Source organism: Lutra lutra, chromosome 3 (genome assembly GCF_902655055.1).
Source record: "Lutra lutra chromosome 3, mLutLut1.2, whole genome shotgun sequence".
NCBI lineage: Eukaryota > Metazoa > Chordata > Mammalia > Carnivora > Mustelidae > Lutra > Lutra lutra.
Window position 1 is genome coordinate 83,420,601 of NC_062280.1, and position 19,182 is coordinate 83,439,782.

Here is a 19,182-nt window from a genome sequence, read left to right on the forward strand (position 1 = left end):
TTGAGTTCTCACCTATGTCCAATTTCACTGCATCTTCTCTCTTTCTCCAGGGTGTTTAGTGGCTCATTAATAAATGCTTATGACATCTGGGAGAGGACAACTTTGTAAGACAATTATTTGTTTGCAGGAGTGGGCTTTACTCTTTAGAGGAAGAGCTTAATTGTTCCTGTCTGGAATGTTGCCTCTGTAGAGTTGCTGTGAGTGGAGCAAATGGGTTGTGTGCAGAGTCAAGGAGAGTAAATAGGGGAGCCCATCGCTTACATGGTTTTGTGTAACACTGCAAACCTGGGATCCTGTGTTGTGTTGGCAAGCTGACCACCGGAGAACGGACCTTGGAGAGGGTAATCTGGGTAGAATCTGGATGAAGTAAAAGAGAGAGGGGAAGAGAACAGGCCCTACGTGTCACATGACTGCAGTTTGTTGTCAGGAGAAGCAAAACTTTCTGTCCTCTTGGCATCTTCCTGGCTCTGAGTGGCACTGAGTTCTCATGGGCAGAACTCGGGCCCTCCCTGAGATTAGCTTGACCCAAACTCCACACCAGCACCAGGCCAGCGAGCCAGCAACAGGCTGGAAGAGGGTGGTGACCCGCAGGGTTTGTGACTATGGAGGTAGAGCACTGGGACAGACAAGGCAGTGAAATCCCAGAAATGTGACAACAGCTGCTTCACATCCCTGCCCCTATAGTGGAGGACATGGACACTGCCAGGAACCCTGACCCATGAATTGGAATCAAGAGGATTTTGATTCCTGCTATGTCAATACGCAGGAGGAAAAACATTGTGAAATAAGAGCCATCAGGAGAAGGGGAAAAGGAGCCCGACTATTCTTCTTCTTACAAGGAAAGTCTCACTGACTGGAGAAAACTCAGCCTGAGCCGAGGGTTTTGTTGAAACAAAAGCAGTGGTACCCCACATCTTCAAAAGCACTTTACTGTTAGGGGGCCTCTTCACACTTCGTATTGCCACACTTGCACCTCACCACGACCCAAGGAGGTAGGCAAAGCGGAAAGTGAGTGTCACAGCTCACGGAAAGCCTGGGGAATTTTTCTACAATAAGGAAATACACGAGTTATAAGAGTTGCCCATACACTCGAGCCACAAGGCTGTTCCTCCATATAAAGCTCAAGGTAGAAATGAACGCCAATGTGAGCTCTTTCAGAAAAATTTCTTTTTGATGTCATAAAAAACAAGAAGGCCCTAACCTTTCTTTCAAATGTAGAACATTCACAATGAGAACTGAAGGTATTCTGTTTTGGATGTTTCTGATGAGATCGTTACATTTTTCTTTTCTTTTTTCTTTTCTTCAAAACAAGAATAAAGGCTTCTGGTGACTTTCACTTTGCCTTCGTCTTTTCCGCTCCAAGGGCATTAAGAGTTGACAGTGCTCACAATTCTAGTAGTAAGGACTTATTTGGTACCAGGGTAAAATTGCCAGCATCTGGAGCTTTCTCAGCCTTAAGCTCCCATGGGCATCCTTTTGGGACCTACAGTCAGAAGAATTGGGAAAAGACTCAACTTCTTCGAGGCCAACCTTCCCATCTGTGAAATGTGATGATAATATCTACTTCACAGGGTATAAGTACTAGATTAAAGGCAAAATCAAACAGATACAAATGTCCAGCATAATCGCTTGGCACATTATGGAGACTAGATTCATTTGGTGGTGTGTAAACATTTATATGTGCTCACAGGAACTGATTATTATATTTTTGGGAAATTTGTGAGCCAGTGGCCAAAACATTCGCAGCTGGAAACCGACCGTGTTAAGAGTAGTCATATCATGGAAATCAGCAAACTATAAATCAGGGTCCCCCCCACCCCTGCCCCAAGCCAGGGGCTAAAGATTTATAAGCATACCACTATAGCTCATAATAAATATGTTTTTCTCATGATTTTCAATTTCTTATTCAATATTGTTCTAAAAAATAGGATGAACTAAATATTTTTTTGTGTTATAAATGTCTTGAAAATGGAATAAATTTTCTTGTGCTGGTATAGAGCCTCTGTCTGATTAAACTATCAATGAGAAATAATGGGCTTGCAGGCATTAACTCATTAGTGAGTTTTGTGGTCATGGTAGACGCTGTTGGCTACCACCCCAACAACCCCTTTCCTTGTTCTAGGCCCTCTTCCTCCTCACAGAACTAGATTCCTTGATTTCAGGCAAGGTAAGACCCTGTGCGGATTTATAGCCCCAGAGATGGATCAGCACTATTCTCGTCAGTCATGGTAATATGATTCTCCTTCACCAGTGATCGGTTTTCCGGGGGGCATACAACTGAGTTTTGACTTCTCAGATTTAAAAAACACACAAACAAAAAAACAGACCCTGATTAGAAGAAAGCCCTTGAGTCCTTTGTCCATTCAGTTTGGTATGGGGATGTGATGCCATGTGACTATAAGGCAATAGGCAAGCAGGAAAAAAGTCAACTCACCGAAAATGTCTGAGGGGAAGAGAGGAGAGTTTCTATTTCTGTGTCAGCATCACTGAGCCACTAATTGAACCCTGGACCCATCTCTCACAATAACAGTGGTGTCAGCCACAATTACATGTTTCTATTACTTGTAGCCAAAAGCATTCTAATCTAATATGGGGAGAGTAATATATTGTAAAAGCGTCTATCTTTTCAAAGTTTCCTAAATTACCTTTTGTAGGTGGTATCTACCTAGAAAACCCATCCTGGCTCTAATCTCAAAGAGTACAGGGCTCAGAGTGAGAAGGGACCCTAGCGTGGTGAAGAGAAGACAGGGATGGAATGGGGAGGTCTGGGGACTTTCCCTTGGACCCATATACATTTGTTCAGCTACTATAATTGAATCAAGCATGATGGACATCACTTTGAGGTCCTTAAAGGGACTTGTGCATCTTGAGATCCTGCTCGTGGGGTTATTCCTCTAGGCACACTATCATTTAGATCTTTTTAGAATTATTTTATCCTGAGTTATTTTAAATGCTTACCAGGAAGGAATTCTGGGAAATTCACTCACAGCTGCCAAATAAATGAAAGGTGTTAAGAGAGTGGTAGAGATGGGGGTGGGGCGAAAAACTGTACCTTTTACCCTTTCAAACAAGATTTGAAAAGAACATGTCATTATACATGTGAGAAAATAAGAACCCCAAGAGGATGAGGCTTTTCTAGAAGAGGAAATAGTGAATTAACACAAAGCATAGTGGCTAGGTGTCAGGGTCTGCTTATGACCCCCCAAAAGACTGGGGATTCTTGCAGCAAAGTCTGTGGAGTGCCAGCGGCAATGGAGCTGAGAGGAGGACACTCTAAAGAAGTAGGTGATAGAGGTCTTGTTCCTGGAAGCAGCCGTAGGCAGAGTCAGAGAAATCTCGGCCTGTCCGGATGGTTTCCCTGCATGCCCCCACAGCAGGGTTTTTTCCAGACTCGCCGTAGGAGCACTGGGCACAGGAGACAGGAAGTGTGATTCAGGACGGTATGAAAATAGCCTTATGTGCCTCATCTCCCCAGTACCACGGTTCCGGCTCATCTCTTTTTCTACACGGGCTGTGATCGTGTCTGATGGCAACTTCTTCCCATACCCCAAAGGCTATAAGCTTCAGAGAGCTCAGCTGCCAGGCCAGTGCTCAAGAGGGACAATGACGATAGTGAGAAGCCACACTCAGGGCCTTCAACACTGGGAAATGGCAGAGAATGCTAGGAAGTCTATGAATGGCCTCCTAGGCTGCTTAGAGCTTATAAAGTCCTTCTTTCTCCCTTTGCTGAAAACTCCCATGGACGTGAAAGGAATCTCTGTCTGGTTTATTTCAAAGGGGGGCTTGTAGAAAAAAAAATAGTCAACATTATCCAAGTAGCGCCTTACTGGCTAATTTTCAGAGCTAAACATCTCAGCTGCTCCAAAACATTTCTTTTTCGTATTAGTAAAAGGACTGGTGATGGGATCTGACATCAGATGCATTTTCCATTTATACATTCTAGTTCTCTCTAGGGAGATAGCCAATACTTAATCTTTCTCAGAAATGATTTTTAGGGAACAACTGCTCCCTGATAAGAGTTCATCAGAATAAAATTAACTTTATGAAGCTGGGGAGTAATTGCATAGTGTTCTTGTTATTTGGGGTCAATGAACTTCAAATCTCTTAAAGCTGTCACAGACCCACAAAAGTAACCTGTCCCTCTGTAGAAGAGCAAGCAAGAACGTGCCAGGTCTTTCTTTGGAGGGTGTGAGTGGACTTCTAGAAGACACATCTGAGGGAGTGAGAATACAGCCACCTCCCTTCCCTCACATCCAGGAAGCAGGCCCAAAAAAGCTGTGTGTGTGCGTGTTTAATAAGCTTCAATCACACCACAATTACATCATTCAAAAAAAGACTATAAATAGTTTTAGTGACAGAGACGCACTCAAGTTACCTCAACATATGTGTTTTGGGAGCAGTGCTTCTGCTGCTGGTGGGAACCCAGAAAAAGCCAAATACCCTTGTGGTAGGAAGAGCAGGAATTAGAATAGTGAGATGGAGAGGAGGAAGTTCTCCAGCTGCACACAGGTGGGCTGTGTTCGGGGGCCATTCAGCTACTCATTGTAGGTCTGAGCCACCATCTTCTCATTTTTGCTTTCTCAGAATTTTGGCTTCCTCATCTTGCTCACAGTTTCTGCTTCTCTTTAACTTCTCTGGTCGTGTATGGATCCAACTGTACCTTTCCATTTCTCTCAAGGCGCCATTTTAGCCCGCTACATCAGTCACCAAGTGTTTCTTCATTCCAGGTTCTGGGAGAGAATTTGGCAGCCCCGTGAGTTTTTGCCTATGTTTCTGGATATCCTGAAGATTGTATGCCCTTGGGCACAGCCAGTTGTAACCCAGGAATAGGATCATGTGGTTCAAAACATAGCAGTCTTGGCGGTCTCTCACTTGGGGGCAGGAGATGAGGCAGGTAATAGACGTTGTTAGGAGACTGCCAGTCGTCCTATTAATGATGGTGGGTACTGTGACTGATACGTCTAATATAAATGTGTAAGTATGCAGTGAAAATGGCCTCTGAATTTAAACTTGCATTAAAGAATTTTTTTCATTTGATTGGTCTGACAGGACTAAAGTTCATACGTGTATATGTGTGTGTTTTATCCTGAATAAGAATTCTGAGGGAAAAAAATACTATAGAACATGCACCTGAGTTAAAATGTTGCGTCCTCATGGACCCTCTCTTGACCACCCAGTCTAGAGGAACCAATAAGCCACTTGCACTCCAACTCCCTATCACTTTATCTCCTCCTTAGTTCTTATTATCTAAAATTGCATTGTTTTTTGGGGGCGCCTGGGTGGCTCAGTGGGTTAAAGCCTCTGCCTTCAGCTCAGGTCATGATCCCAGGGTCCTGGGATCGAGCCCCGCATCGGGCTCTCTGCTCAGTGTAGAGCCTGCTTCTCTCTCTCTCTGCCTGCCTCTCTGCCTACTTGCATTCTCTGTCAAATAAATAAATAAATAAAATCTTTAAAAAAATAAAATAAAATTGCATTGTTTTTTAAAAAATGATTTATTACCTCTTTCTCCTGTCCCCAGGCTCTAAGTTCCTTGAGGCAAGCACTTGCCTGATCTTATTTACCTCTTTTATTTTTTATTTTTTTTTAAAGATTTTATTTATTTATTTGACAGAGAAAGATCACAAGTAGGCAGAGAGGCAGGCAGAGAGAGAGAGGAGGAAGCAGGCTCCCTGCTGAGCAGAGAGCCTGATGCGGGACTCGATCCAAGGACCCTGAGATCATGACCTGAGCCGAAGGCAGAGGCTTTAACCCACTGAGCCACCAGGCTCCCCTTATTTACCTCTTTATTCCCAGCACCCAGAATAGTGACTGACACAAATAAATATTTGTTAAATAAATGAATAAATGGAGGGCATAAGAGAAACTCCCACAAAAGGGGCCTTCACACCACTCCTCCACAATACTTTTAGGTTAATTCCTACAGAGCTTTCACCTATGGCCCAGCATTAGCCACCCTGCCTGAGAGCAGTGCTCCTCCTATCCGCTTCCATACGTGTGTGTCTCCATGAGACCCCAAGCTCATGGCATCCACACTTTGCACAGTACCCAGCTCACAATAGGTACTTCAAAGTGTTGATTGTGTGAATGAGTGATGCACTCCTTGTGTCTTCTGAAATCTCCTCCCGTGGCAGTTGTCAACTTGATCTGGTACCAGACCACACAGAACATTTTTATTAAAGATGTAGACAAGGTAGCTCAGAAATAACTTTCCAAACATAGGGCTGGTTGCTGGCTCATTCTTACTTCATTAAGATACTTGTGCCCAAAGGATCAGTAATTCACTTCCTGGTTCCCAATCCTGTGTTTACCTTCACTGTCCGTGAAGCCTGAGGGAGGCATTCATTAGTAAATGAGCACCTCAAGGAAAGATAGAAGATGTCTATGTGAGCTGAATGCCTTGCTTGTTTCTGTTTATCAGAAATGCTCATCCAAGGGACAATGAAGCCCTCAGGATGGGGTGTATATGGCACAGCAGGGAATGCTGGGGTGATAGTGGGAGGGAGATGGGGAAGAGGGGGGAGGGGAGGGGGCAGGGCTCAGAAGGGAAATTTGATACGGATTCATTCTCAACATATTTTCTGAACTTGGAGGGAGTGAACTTTCTATATTAAGAAGGATTTGGTTTAATATTGTGCATTTTCCTGGCAAATTAAAGATAACAGAGGCTTCGGACTCTCAGCAATAAAAATTAGAGGAGCACCTCAAAGAGGGTTGGTGTCTCCTTGGACAGCAGGAAGGGCATAAAGCTTTTCCGGCTTCTGGGTACCTTGTGGGAGAGACTCCCACGCTCATGTCCCTGGGCTCCCCTGGGCCGCCACCACAAGGGACAGTACTGGCCGGAGTGCATGCCCAGCACACATTCACAGGCACAGGGACGGTGGCAGTGGTACGGCCATGGAATGGACGACCAACAAGCTACGGCCTCGTGGCTGTGCTCTTGTGAGTGCACAGACTCTGTTGAAGGGGAAGGGGAACCATTTCTTGAGCCTTTACTCCATAACTTCACTGTTATTGGAAAGTCTTCCTCTGCCTCACTCCTTACACACCCTCCAACGGTTTCTAATGTACTTTCACGTCAGAGCAAACATTTCCATGGCTCTGCTCTGCCCCTGCCTTGTAGTTAGATGGAAGTACAGAAACAGAGGCCTCTATCTTTGTCGTTAAGAGCTTTTCAGGCAAAAGAAGTGGTTCTTTACTTGGGTCGTGATCCTCAAGATAATCCAAGGATGGCCCTCAGAGGTCTGGCACAAGCCTTGATCTTGAATGCAAATTCCAGTCGTCTGGTGGGAGGATCCATAGCTTTCGCTGTGTCTCAAAACTTTCCTGAAGCCCACACTGTGAAGAGATAGGCCTTAATAGAATAGATATAACTTAACAGCATAAGGCTGCAGTCAAGGTATCAGGAATGTGTTGTGCTCTCTTGACAACCCCATGGGGGGGGGGGCGGTCAGAGCTCGAGGGTGATGCCCTGAAGGGGCAAACTGGTGGTCTTGGGCCTCAGTTAGGTGAGCTTTAAATCCTGGCTCTGCCAATGAGCTGAAGGGAGAGTTTGGGCAAGTTGTGTAACCTCCCTGACCTCAGGTCTTCACTTGCTTTGAGAAGTCAAAGAACAATGTGTAAGGTGTTTGAAATGTTGGGCAACATAACACAGATTTTTTTTTTTTTTTTTAAGCATAGGGGAGGGGCAGAGGAAGAGGGAGGAGAGAGAATCCTAAGTAGGCTCCACACCCAGCATGGAGCCCAATGCAGGGCTTGATCTCACAACTCTGAGATTGTGACCTCAGCCAAAATCAAGAGTGGGACCTGTAACCAACTGAGCCACCCAGGTGCCCCAGCATAGATTATTTTTAAACAGCATATCAGTTACATTTTTCAAGACTGTAGCTCAATATGTTTTCCTTCAATCTCCGGACACCTTCACAGGTAAACAGCTTCCAAATGTAAAACAATAAGGCCGATTTTTCACGTGGAAAAATACAGTAAGTCCTTATTTTCTCTGTATTTCCAGACTTTTTTGAATGCTCTGTAGCATCCTGAAGTTTAGAAGAATTATACCTGAAAAGGTGATTGAGGTTGAGGAAAAAATAAGCAAATCATCTAAAGGCAGTGGTACACTATTTAAAAATAGGTTTATCCTATATGCCCAGACTCTTCAGACATCTTCATATATAGGTTCTTGAGACACCATTTAATTATCTTTTAGGAAGAAGCAAAGGTACGTGACTCTCAGAGACATTAGCTAGCAGCAGAGCTAGAGTCTCCTAACTCCTGGTCTTCATCTTGTCACAGACTCACTATCCACATTCGAGTGCATCACCGGCCACATGCCTCTGTCCTCTGTCCCTCCGTCTGACTCAACTCCAGGGGCCTGTGGTTGTCTGGTGGTCCTTCTCCATGCAACCATCCCTGACAGATGATGACCTCAGTCTGGCCTGAGGGAAAAGACTGCTGGTGAGAAAGAGAGGAGTTCAGTTGCATTTATTCAAATGAACATGGTTTTAAAAAGATGATGGTTAGAGGGTGCCTGGGTGGCTCAGTGGGTTAAGCCCCTGCCTTCGGCTCAGGTCATGATCTCAGGGGTCCTGGGATTGAGTCCTGCATTGGGCTCTCTGCCTGGCAGGGAGCCTGCTTCCCTCTCTCTCTCACTCTGCCTGCCTCTCTGCCTACTTGTGATCTCTCTCTGTCAAATAAATAAATAAATAAATAAAATCTAAAAAAAAAAAAAAAAGATGATGGTTAGAGAAGAAGCCAGGAGGAGTGTTTGCCGCTCCTTCCTCAGGTTGGGTGCTCCTGTTGTGTGGTCCCAGAGAGCTCTGCATCGTCCGTCCGTCAGGCGATGGATGACGATTGCTGGTTTAGCAGTCTGTCTCCCCTCTGGCGCCCGTCCAGTTCTTACCCGCTCATCGCCATGCTTGCCACATAGCATGAGCTTAGCAAGTATTTTTCAAACGATCGCTCCCTAAAGAAACTCAATGTCCTCCTGAAAAGGGAATGGGGTTCATTACTTGAGATTATGGAGTTATAGTTGGAGTGAAAATTTCCTCTAATAAGAAATAAGTCTTGTTTGTCAGGCCGAACGTTGGAGCTCCAATTCCCCAAATTCTTTTCTCCGGGGGAAGCTGTGTCATGAACACAAGAAGATACAGAGGAAGCCAGTGAGCACGTGAATGTGCTCGCGGAGTTTATGAATGAAGCGGAGAATGCTATGGCGCCATCTCAGCATCCCAGATCCGCATCCAAGTTTTCTCTGTGGAAGTAGCACACCAGAGAAACTGTGAGGTCTGGAAGCAGTGATGGACGTGGTTTTCAACCTCAGCAGGTCAAAACATCACCTAGAAGGTTCTTGGAAATACAGATTCCCAAATTATACTCCAGGAGATGGCAGTTCAGAAGGTCTGGGGGAGGACCGGGAATCCGTTTTCAGCAAATGCTCCCTGGGATCCAGGTGATCCGTCAGGTTTGCAGACTGACTTCTGAGGGACCTGTCATGAGGACTCCTCAGCAGCCGCTCTCTGACTCACAACCAGAGCAGTGGTTGAATATGTGCAAGAATCACCCACAGAGCTTATTAAAAATGCAGATTTGACATCCAGTAGAAAGTGGCTCAAATGACACACACAGAGAATAGCGAGTATTAGTAAAAAGAAAAGGGGAGCCGCTGGGACTCGATGACATTGCTGATGGGCGGGTAAAATGACAGCCGTTTTGAAGAGCTGTTTGGCATTTTCTTTCTTTTTTTTTTTTTTCTTATTAATACAGTATTTATTTGTCTTCCCTCTGTCAAACCCTGAGCCAACCACTTTCCCCAGGCTGCCTGGGGAGGTATAGGAAAAGGATTATACAGGGCAGACGAGACACGGGAGAAAGACCTATGGGAGGTGGAGACGGCTCCTTCACATGGTGAAGAGGATGAGAAAGGCCACCATCAGGCAAAAGAGCCCCATGGCCTCTGAGAGGGCAAAGCCCAGAATGGCATAGGAGAAGAGCTGTTGCTTCAGAGAGGGATTCCTGGCATAACCAATGATGAGGCTCCCAAACACAGTCCCAATTCCAGCCCCAGAGCCAACCACCCCTACCGTGGCAGCCCCAGCCCCAATGAACTTGGCTGCTGTATCGATGTCCCTTGATAAGGCGCTGGTTTGGAAGCTTCGACTAGGAATAAGTGAGGTCAGGGGACGTGGGGCTGCCAAGATGCTGAGGCCCTTATAAGGTGCCTCACCTGTCAGTGTCTCGGGTGGTTTTAGCACCACTGCAGACAGCGATCGGCTCAACAGCTGAGAGGTGCTCCTGACCAAGAACGGGGGGGAGACGGACTTTGCACAGGCGTACATTTTCAGGGAATGAGGGGCTGTAGCAGGAGAGCTGCTCCCAGGGCCGAGGAGACAGAGAGGGCCTGTTCGGCATTTTCTTATGAGGTTAAATATTTGCCTGCACTGCAATCCAGCAGTTTCTCTCCTAGGTATTTGCCCTAGAGAAGTAATAACATGTGTCCACATAAAAACTTGTGCACTAATATTCATAATAGCTAAAAACTAGACACAACTTCAGTGGACATGCCCTACACGGTCTCAATAATCCACAGCCATGTATTAATCCCTTTTCCTTGAGTCCAGGTGAAATTTGTGACTTGCTTCTAATATGGCCGATGGTGACAAGATATTACTCCTTTGGTTTATATATTATTTATTCTTATGTTTTATAAGAGTCTGCATTATCAGATTGAGGAGGAAGATTCTCCCACTGGCCCTGAAGAAGCAGACAGCCCTGTTGTAAACTGCCTACAGAGAGGCAGGGAGTGGCAAGAGAGAGCCAGGCTCCTGCTCAAAGCCAGTAAGATGCCAGCATCCTCAGTCGTACAACCATAAGAACCTGAATTCTGCCAACAACACATGAGCCTGGAATAGGACCCCAAGCTCCAGAGGGTAATGCAGTTTGGCGAATACCATAGCTGTAGTTTGATGAGACTGAGCCCAGGGCCCAGCTAAGAAAGCCATGACAGGACTCCTGAACCATGGAGATTGTGACATAATCAGTGTATGTTGTTTTTAACCACTGCATTTGTAGCAATTGATTACACAGCATAGGAAACGAATACACAACTCAAATGTCTGGGTGAATGTATAAAGAAATTCTAACACCTTCCGACAATGGAATATTACTTAGCAATAAAAAGGAGCTAACTGCTCACATAGGTAACAACGTGGATGAATATCAAAAACATGTTGAGAGAAGAAGCCTGACTCAAAAGAGTACATGTGGTGATCTTTTGAGTACACCGAAATGAGAACAGTGACTGCTTCTGGGATAGGGGGTAGAATTAACTGGAAAGGAGCCCAAGGAAGCTTTCTGAGGTAACAGAAGTCTCGGTTGGGGTGGTGCTTACATGTGGAGTGCATGTCGAATCCCACTGAAAAGTGTATTTAAAAGATAAGCATTTAATTGTATGTAAATTAAACACAATTTTAGAAACTCAAAAGTATCTCTACCTCTCAGATTCTGACTCAGTGGGTCTTGGACAGTAGAATGTAGGATTCTTCATTTTTAATAAGTATCCTCAGATAATCCTAATACATCAGTCCTTGGACCATACTTGGAAAAACACCCCAAAGCAATGGGTCATTTAAGAAGGAGGGACAGAAGAATTAGGAAAATGTGGTTTCTTCAGACTCACTCTAGCTTTCTTCCAAGGAACTGTATTCTAATTAGAACAACAATGTCTTCATTTGTTATTCAGCCTGTCAACAGGCAATTTCATTCAGTTCAATTGAGTATTTTCCAAGTATTTTCATTAATCAAGTACTATCCAAAGAAATAATAAGACACAACCATTCTTCCAAAAGAGCTAAAAATTTAACTGAGGAAAAATATCCATATGTGTATGAAACGAAACTGTTCAATTGTAATACAAAGCGAACACGACAGTCACCCACTCTGTCTGTTTATTCACTCTAGTTTTCCTTGGTGACTTTCAAAGTACTCCTAATAGCCCCACTTCTCTCATGTCAATGTATCTTCAAAGTTACCTTTTAATGGACCAGTTAGTCATTTTAACCATCATTTGGATGTTGTTCCCCCTACTAGTTTTCCTGTTTTTCAACTTTTAAGGGTTTTTTCCCCCTGTCATGTTATCCATTTTTTTTTTTTTTTTTTTTTTTTTTTTTTGTTCTTGCTGTCCATGAATCATGCATCTGGGAGATAATCAGGAGCTCTCAGTTAAAGATCATAGTATGAACTGGTCCCACCTATCTTCCCCAGTGTCTTGGTAAAGCTCTTGGTCCTGCCCCATGTTCTAAGAACCAAGAAAGGAAACTTTTTCCTTCTGATGCCCAGCTGCACAGATGAGATTCAACATTTTCATTCCCAGATGCTGCTGATTTTCACTGAGCTTACTTCACTTGGGGAAATTTCTGTTAACTACCTAAGCATCGAATTTTAATCCTAATTAAGTATCACAATCTATAATGTTCATGCAGATTCATCCTTCTGAAACCTTCCTGACAATTTTCTACTTCATTTTCCTCAATTCCAGGTCGTTCTAAATGATGCTTTTCTATTATGGACAATAGAATGGTCAATGACCAATAAAATAATGTTTATCTTCTATAATAAAGATGGAAAATTTCTCCTTTATAATGGAAGAGTAAGATACTCCAAATCTGCAAAGGCTTTCAAACACATCGCTGTTACAGTAAATCCCCATTTGTCTAGAACGTAAATCCAGAGACCTAAATCAAACACAATATATTTGAAAAAAGTGGAAAATACAGAGGAAATCTTTGACTCAAAGAAGGGAAGGCTCAGAAGGGTTGTCTTCAAATATAGGATGGGCTGTCTATGTGGCTCCAAGAAATAAAATTAGGTCTAATGGTGGAAGAAACATGGTGACAGATCTTAGAGCAACAATTAAGGAAATATTTCCTTGCAATGGGTGCTAGTCAAAGATAGAGCACGCTTCTTGGGAAGGTCTATTCATTTTCTATGGCTGCGATAAGAAATTACCACAAATTTAGCAGCTAAAAACAATTCCCATTTATTACCTCACAGTTCTGTAAGTTTTGGAGTAATTTGTTACAGAGCAATAGAGAACTATTACATAGAGCTTTGTTCTTAATGCCTCTTAATTCTCACATTCCACACCTAATCCGTCATAAAATCTTACTGGCTCCACTTAGGACACATCCAGACTCTGACTCTCTCTCACCATCTCCACCGTCACCTCCCTGAATCATCATCTTTCTGCTTCCACGCCTGCACTACCTCAGCTTCTTCTTAATGGCCCTTCCACGATCCTTGTAAGACATTAATTAGATAATGTCACTTCTCTGCTCAGAGCCCTGCATTTGTTCTCATTTTACTCATATAAAAGCCAAATTCTTAGTGACTCTATGTGATGTTCCCTCCCCACCCCCATCCAGTTGGATGTCATCCACTACTATTCTACCCATCCCATCCCTACCTCCCAGTCCTCCCCAAGCTCCACACTTACCTCTTTGCCTCCATTTAAATTTACAAACCCTCGAACCCTCTACCCATCCCTGCATCCTTAGCACTCATCACTAGCTCACACATTGTTTACAGCCACGCCATTTCTGCCTAGCCCAGGATTCTCTTTTTTTTAAAGATTTTATTCATTTATTTGAGAGAGAGAGATAGCAAGAGAGAACACACGTGAGAAGGAGAGGGAGCAGCAGACTCCCCGCTGAGCAGAGAGCCCGACCTGGGGCTCAGTCCCAGGACCCTGGGATCATAATCTGGGAAGAAGACCGACGATTAACCGACTGAGCCTGGAGGTGCCCCTGGGACTCTTCTGATGGGCAGTCTTGCCTGAGAGTTCCCCAGTGGGTTGGCAGAGGTGCCGTCAGATCTGCATCACAGTCTGAAGGCCTTCCCTACCCAGTCTTGTCTCCTTTTCCTTTTATCTTTTATGCGTGTTATACCCAATCATCTTTTGCACTCTGAATTTCACCTCACTGTCTGCTTTCCGGAGACCAAAACTAATACAAGTACTGTTAGAAGCACTTTACCTCTATTAACTCACTTAAATGCTTGGCTTTTCCCCCCTTTTAGTTTCCATTGGCAGAGCTTTCAAAATTTCCATGATATAAAATCCCAGCAGCATGGGAATTAACTAAACTTCCTAAGTCCTTACTCTTAGTAGCAAAATTCTCCTCACTTTTAACCCCAAACCATGGCAAGATTCTCCCAGTTTTCTTTTCCTGGAAACAGAAGAAATCTTTGTTAGATCCTTATGTCCCCCTCTAATTTTCTCTCTTTACTGCCACACTTTCTAAATGAGCTGTCCCCTTTCTCTCCCTACACAGTGACGCCCATACCTGATGGTCTGGCTTCCCACAGCTCAGCAAGCTGCTCTCCTGGACATCCGGCTGAGGTGCTGAGGGCGTCATTCTCGCACTCACTCTCGGGAACTCCAGGCTTGCAACTCTTGCCTCTGTCAGCTAGTGACCCCCCGTCGCTTCTTTTTCCCTCCTCCACATTCATTTATCTCCTCGTGATTTTCTTTGCTCTCTCATCTCCTCTCTCAATCTCTGACTGAGATACTCCCGGAGGCCCAGGACTTGGCCCTCCTTCTGGCCGTCTCTGCACACCCTCTTCCAGACAACTCATTCATTCTCAGGGTTTCAGCGATCACCTACAGGTATCTCATGATGTTGATCTCTATCACCTCAATCTCCAAACACCTCTTCAGGTAAAGAACTTCTCAATGGAAAGCAATGAGGCCAGTTGCTCCCTTGGAAAAATACGGTAAGTACTTATTTTTTCTGTATTTCCAGAATAGGAAAAGCCATAGAGATAGAAAGTAGATTAGTGATAGTGTACTGGGACTTTGGAAATAAGAGGCCTCTGCTAGGGACTGGGGCAAGGGAGATGGGAGGGACTGCTAATGGGTATGGGGTTTCCTTTTGGGATGATAAAAATGTCTTGGAACTAGGTAGATTTGGTCATTGTATGATCTTGTAGGTTTTAAAATGAAGAATTTTATGGTATGTGAATTATATTTCAATAAAAAAATGAAAAAAAAGAAAGTGGCTAATAAACATGGGGATAGATGATCAAACTGACAGTAATCTTGAGTATGTGAATTAAAGTAACACTCGGGATTCATTTTCCTGTAATTTGATTGGCAAAGACTTAAAAATCTATGCTACGCATGGTGTTTCATGATCATAGAGAAATCTTTATATCTTGATTGAGGAAGAGTAATCTAGCATATTGTGTTCATACTCTGAATAAATAACCTCACTTCCAAGAATTTATCCCATGCTTATATTTGCACACACACACACACACACACACACACACACGGATACTTAAAGGTGTTAGCTATGACATTGTTAAGAGGAAAAAGAATCATTTAATTGTATAGCCATACAATAAAATATTAAACTATTGCTAGAATAAGGTAGGTTTATATGGAAAGATGCCCACAATATATTATAAAGTTAAAGAAAGTTATCACAAATATATATTATATATATAATATAGATAGATCCCATTTTGTCCAAAATGTATGCATATAAGCATGTCAATTTGTAAAATAAAGACTAAAGAGACATATAGCTGGGGATGGGGTAAGCTGAGATTTGGAGGAAATTTTACTTCCTATCATTATTATTTAAATTTTAAAAAATGAATATATTTGGATCTTCTATAATTAGAAAAATTAAATCACTATTTATAAAAAGTAGTGAATATCTCAAAAACACAAAACATAATATGTGTACATTACGGCATATTTTTAAGGTATTTTATTTTTTTATTTTATTTTTATTTTATTTTATTTATTTATTTCACAGAGAGAGATCCCAAGTAGGCAGAGCGGCAGGAAGAGAGAGAGAGAGGAGGAAGCAGGCCCTCCGCTGAGCAGAGAGCCCGATGCGGGACTCGATCCGAGGACCCTGAGATCATGACCCGAGCCGAAGGCAGTGGCTTAACCCACTGAGCCACCCAGGCGCCCCTTTTTAAGGTATTTTAAAGAGACCGTTTTAGAGAAGAAAATAAAATTTCTTAGTATCAGCAATTTAAGATATCCTAGAATAGGTTTTTTTCTTTTTTGAGTATTGCTTTCTATATCGTTATCATCAGTTAATGTTTTTTTTTTGTTTTGTTTTCTCTCTCTCCCACAGAGTTACTAAGAGTTTTTGTCTTTTTCTATCTAAAGAGGAAAGAGCTGGGGCTTTGGAAGTTAGGAGGCTTCTGAGAGTGGACCATAGTCCTGCCACAGAGAGGCTAGCTATTCCCGTGAGGAATGATTAATGGCTAACATTACCACGATTATCAATAACCTCATGCCCAACAAAGAACTTCTGCACATTTCATCTCATCGAACTGGGGGCCTAATGCTATTCCATGCACCTTACAAAAGGTTCCCATCTCATTCACAGGTGTGTCCCCAGGATCTAGGCAATGTGCACAATACGGATACATCGAAAAACTGAACTGAAGCTGGATAGAGAAAGAGGCTCAACCATCCCAATTATTCACTTGCCCTGGGGAAAAACAGGAAGTGAGGAGGAGACTGTTGAAAACAGGAATAACACTTTTACTAGGATTTCAAGTGTCTGCCTCCCACCTCCCTCATTCCACCCTTGAAATCTAGATAGGAAGGCAAGACGGGAAGGCCAGAGGAGAGTGACAAGAGGCAAATGGGCAATAGGACACGACAATAGCAAATTTCACCTAGTTCCTTGTTTTTCAGAGCCAGTCAGGACTCCTGAACTGCCAGGTGAAGAGTGTGAAGCGAGCCTTGGTTAGTACCGGGAACTGCGTCTTTTGTCTTCTAATCACAGGGAACCGTTCTGTGTTTTTGTGTTTGTTTGTTTGTTTGTTTTTAAAGCCAAGGTCTGGTCCATCTTCAGCATTTAGCAGAGTTGTCCCAGGATGTTGCTATTTGATTTGATGTCATCACACTCTTTATACACCTCCGTTGATGGCAAACAGGCTCTAATGCCAATTGTCCAGAGTCTCCTTTGAACCTGCCAAACTTGAGGTCTGGGGCTGTGGACTGCAGTAGCTTTAAATTCCCTCTTTGGTCTGCATTCTGCTCCGTTCAAATGAAATTCATGCTTCCTGCGTTGAGAAAGATAGGAACCATCTGAAATTTCCTAACACCTGGTGCCAGGCAGGTTGAGGCAGGTGATCCTGTCATGCTGCCCTTGACAGGTTTGTGATAACATCTTTTTTTGGTCTTTATGTTATTTACTGGAAAATTCCAAGTAATGTCAGTGTGGATGAATGCAAAACAGCCACCATGACTCTGCTCTCACTACCCCCTAGAGCACAGACTTTGACTGATCTCAGGCAGAAGTTTTCAGAGTGGAGGTCACATGACCCACTGGTGAGTTGAAAAAACAATTCAGTGGGAAACTTCTGCGACACTGTATTACATTGTGTGTGTGTGTGTGTGTGTGTGCGCGCGCGTGCATGCGCGTATGCATATAGAAATGGTTTTAGATACATGAGCAGTTCAGTGGATTGTGGCAGATGGGGAGGGAGACAAACCATAAGAGACTCTTAATCTCACAAAACAAACTGAGGGTGGCTGGGGGGAGGGGGGTCGGGAGAGGGTGGTGGGGTTATGTATATGGACATTGGGGAGGGTATGTGCTATGGTGAGTTCTGTGGAGTGTGTAAACCTGGCGATTCACAGACCTGTACCCCTGGGGCTAATAACACATTATATGTTTATTAAAAAATAAAATAAATAAATAAAAAATAAAACCAGTAGAATAAAATGAAAAAAAATTAGTTTATAGTTCATAGAAAACATAAGAAACTGAAACTTAAGTTTTTTTTAATTCTTTTTTAAAAAAATATTTTATTTATTTATTTGACAGACAGATGACAAGCAGGCAGAGAGGCAGGCAGAGAGAGAAAGGGGAGAAGCAGGCTCCCCGCTGAGCAGAGAGCCCGATGCGGAGCTCGATCCCAGGACCCTGGGATCATGACCTGAGCCGAAGGCAGAGGCTTTAACCCACTGAGCCACCCAGGCACCCCTGAAACTTAAGTTTTAATCACATATGTGTATGTAGGTTGATGTATGTTGTAGGTTATAATATAATAGTAAATGCCTTTCTTACAGTGGTCAAAAGAGGTTGAAAGCCATTGATCTAGCGCAGAAGTTAGCTAACTATGGTTCCCAGGTCAAACCCGACTCACTGCCTGTTGTTCACACGGACTACAAGCTACGCATGGCTTTTACATTTTTAAATGTTCAGAAAAAAATCAGAAGACTATTTCATGACGCATGAAAATCATGTGAAAATCAGATTTTTGTGTCCATAAGGTACGAAGCCTGACCTGTTTATGTATTGTCTGTGGTTGCTTTTGCAAGTTGAGCAGTTGCAAGAGACCTTTTATGGCCCATAAAGCCTAAAATATTTACTATCTTTATGGGAAAAGTTTATTGACCCTGACCTAGAGGAGTCATTTTTATGATATCTTTTTTTTTTCAACTCTGTTTAAGTTGGTTTTATAGAAGGAAAAAGGAAACTGTTTGACAGATTGGAGTATAATAATCTGCGAGTTGTAGTGGACACTACCGCTGCTTCCCACATCCCCTGGTCCCCTGTCCTGTTTCACGTGACCCTCCTCCGGTACCTGCGCATTCTGTAGTCTGCACCTCCAGCTTTCTGCAGAGGCTGCCCTTGTCCTCCTGGAGCAGTTTTGCTGACCTGCATAGGAGCTGGATGTGCCCAGGCATTTCAGCTCTCGCAAGCCAGCCCTTGGCCAAAATGCAAGGGCATGAATCTAATGATCTTGTCTAGAGTCATAAGGATAAAACTGTGAAGGGTCACTACCATTCTACGGGTGTCCTGTGGGATCAGGCAGAAGTTCTCCTCCTTCAGACTTTGTCAGAATCACACTGTTGCTTGATTTCTCACCGTTCTCTGTCCTACTTAAACCATTCCCTTTCAGGCTTCCTGGGGCATTTCTTAACACTGGGATCATATGAATCCCATTCTCAGAGTCATCTTCTGGGGAACCCAGAGAGAGAAAATAAGGGGAGAAGTTTATGAAAGGCAACCATTTGACAAAACCCTGGTTCAGTGTGTGTGGGGGGGGGTGTCATCAAACTCTCTTGCTGAATGTTGACTCTTTGCATGCTGTTGGTGTTTTCAGAAAAGGGAAGAAATGTAGTTTCTGATTGAAGATGAATTTGCA

The 19,182-nt window shown here is 43.4% G+C and overlaps 1 protein-coding gene across 1 annotated transcript; it reads right to left on the reverse strand.

Moving 5' to 3' along the window:
• Positions 1 to 9,732: 9,732 nt before the first annotated feature.
• On the reverse strand, positions 9,733 to 10,346 carry LOC125095139 (ATP synthase F(0) complex subunit C2, mitochondrial-like). Its single transcript, XM_047721147.1, has one exon. The coding sequence runs from the start codon at positions 10,329 to 10,331 to the stop codon at positions 9,894 to 9,896; it is 438 nt and encodes a 145-aa protein (XP_047577103.1). The 5' UTR covers positions 10,332 to 10,346; the 3' UTR covers positions 9,733 to 9,893.
• Positions 10,347 to 19,182: the final 8,836 nt, after the last annotated feature.

Excerpts from the sequence above, each read along its gene's own strand:
- LOC125095139 (XM_047721147.1), bottom strand. The coding sequence starts at position 10,331 with ATGTACGCCTGTGCAAAGTCCGTCTCCCCCCCGTTCTTGGTCAGGAGC.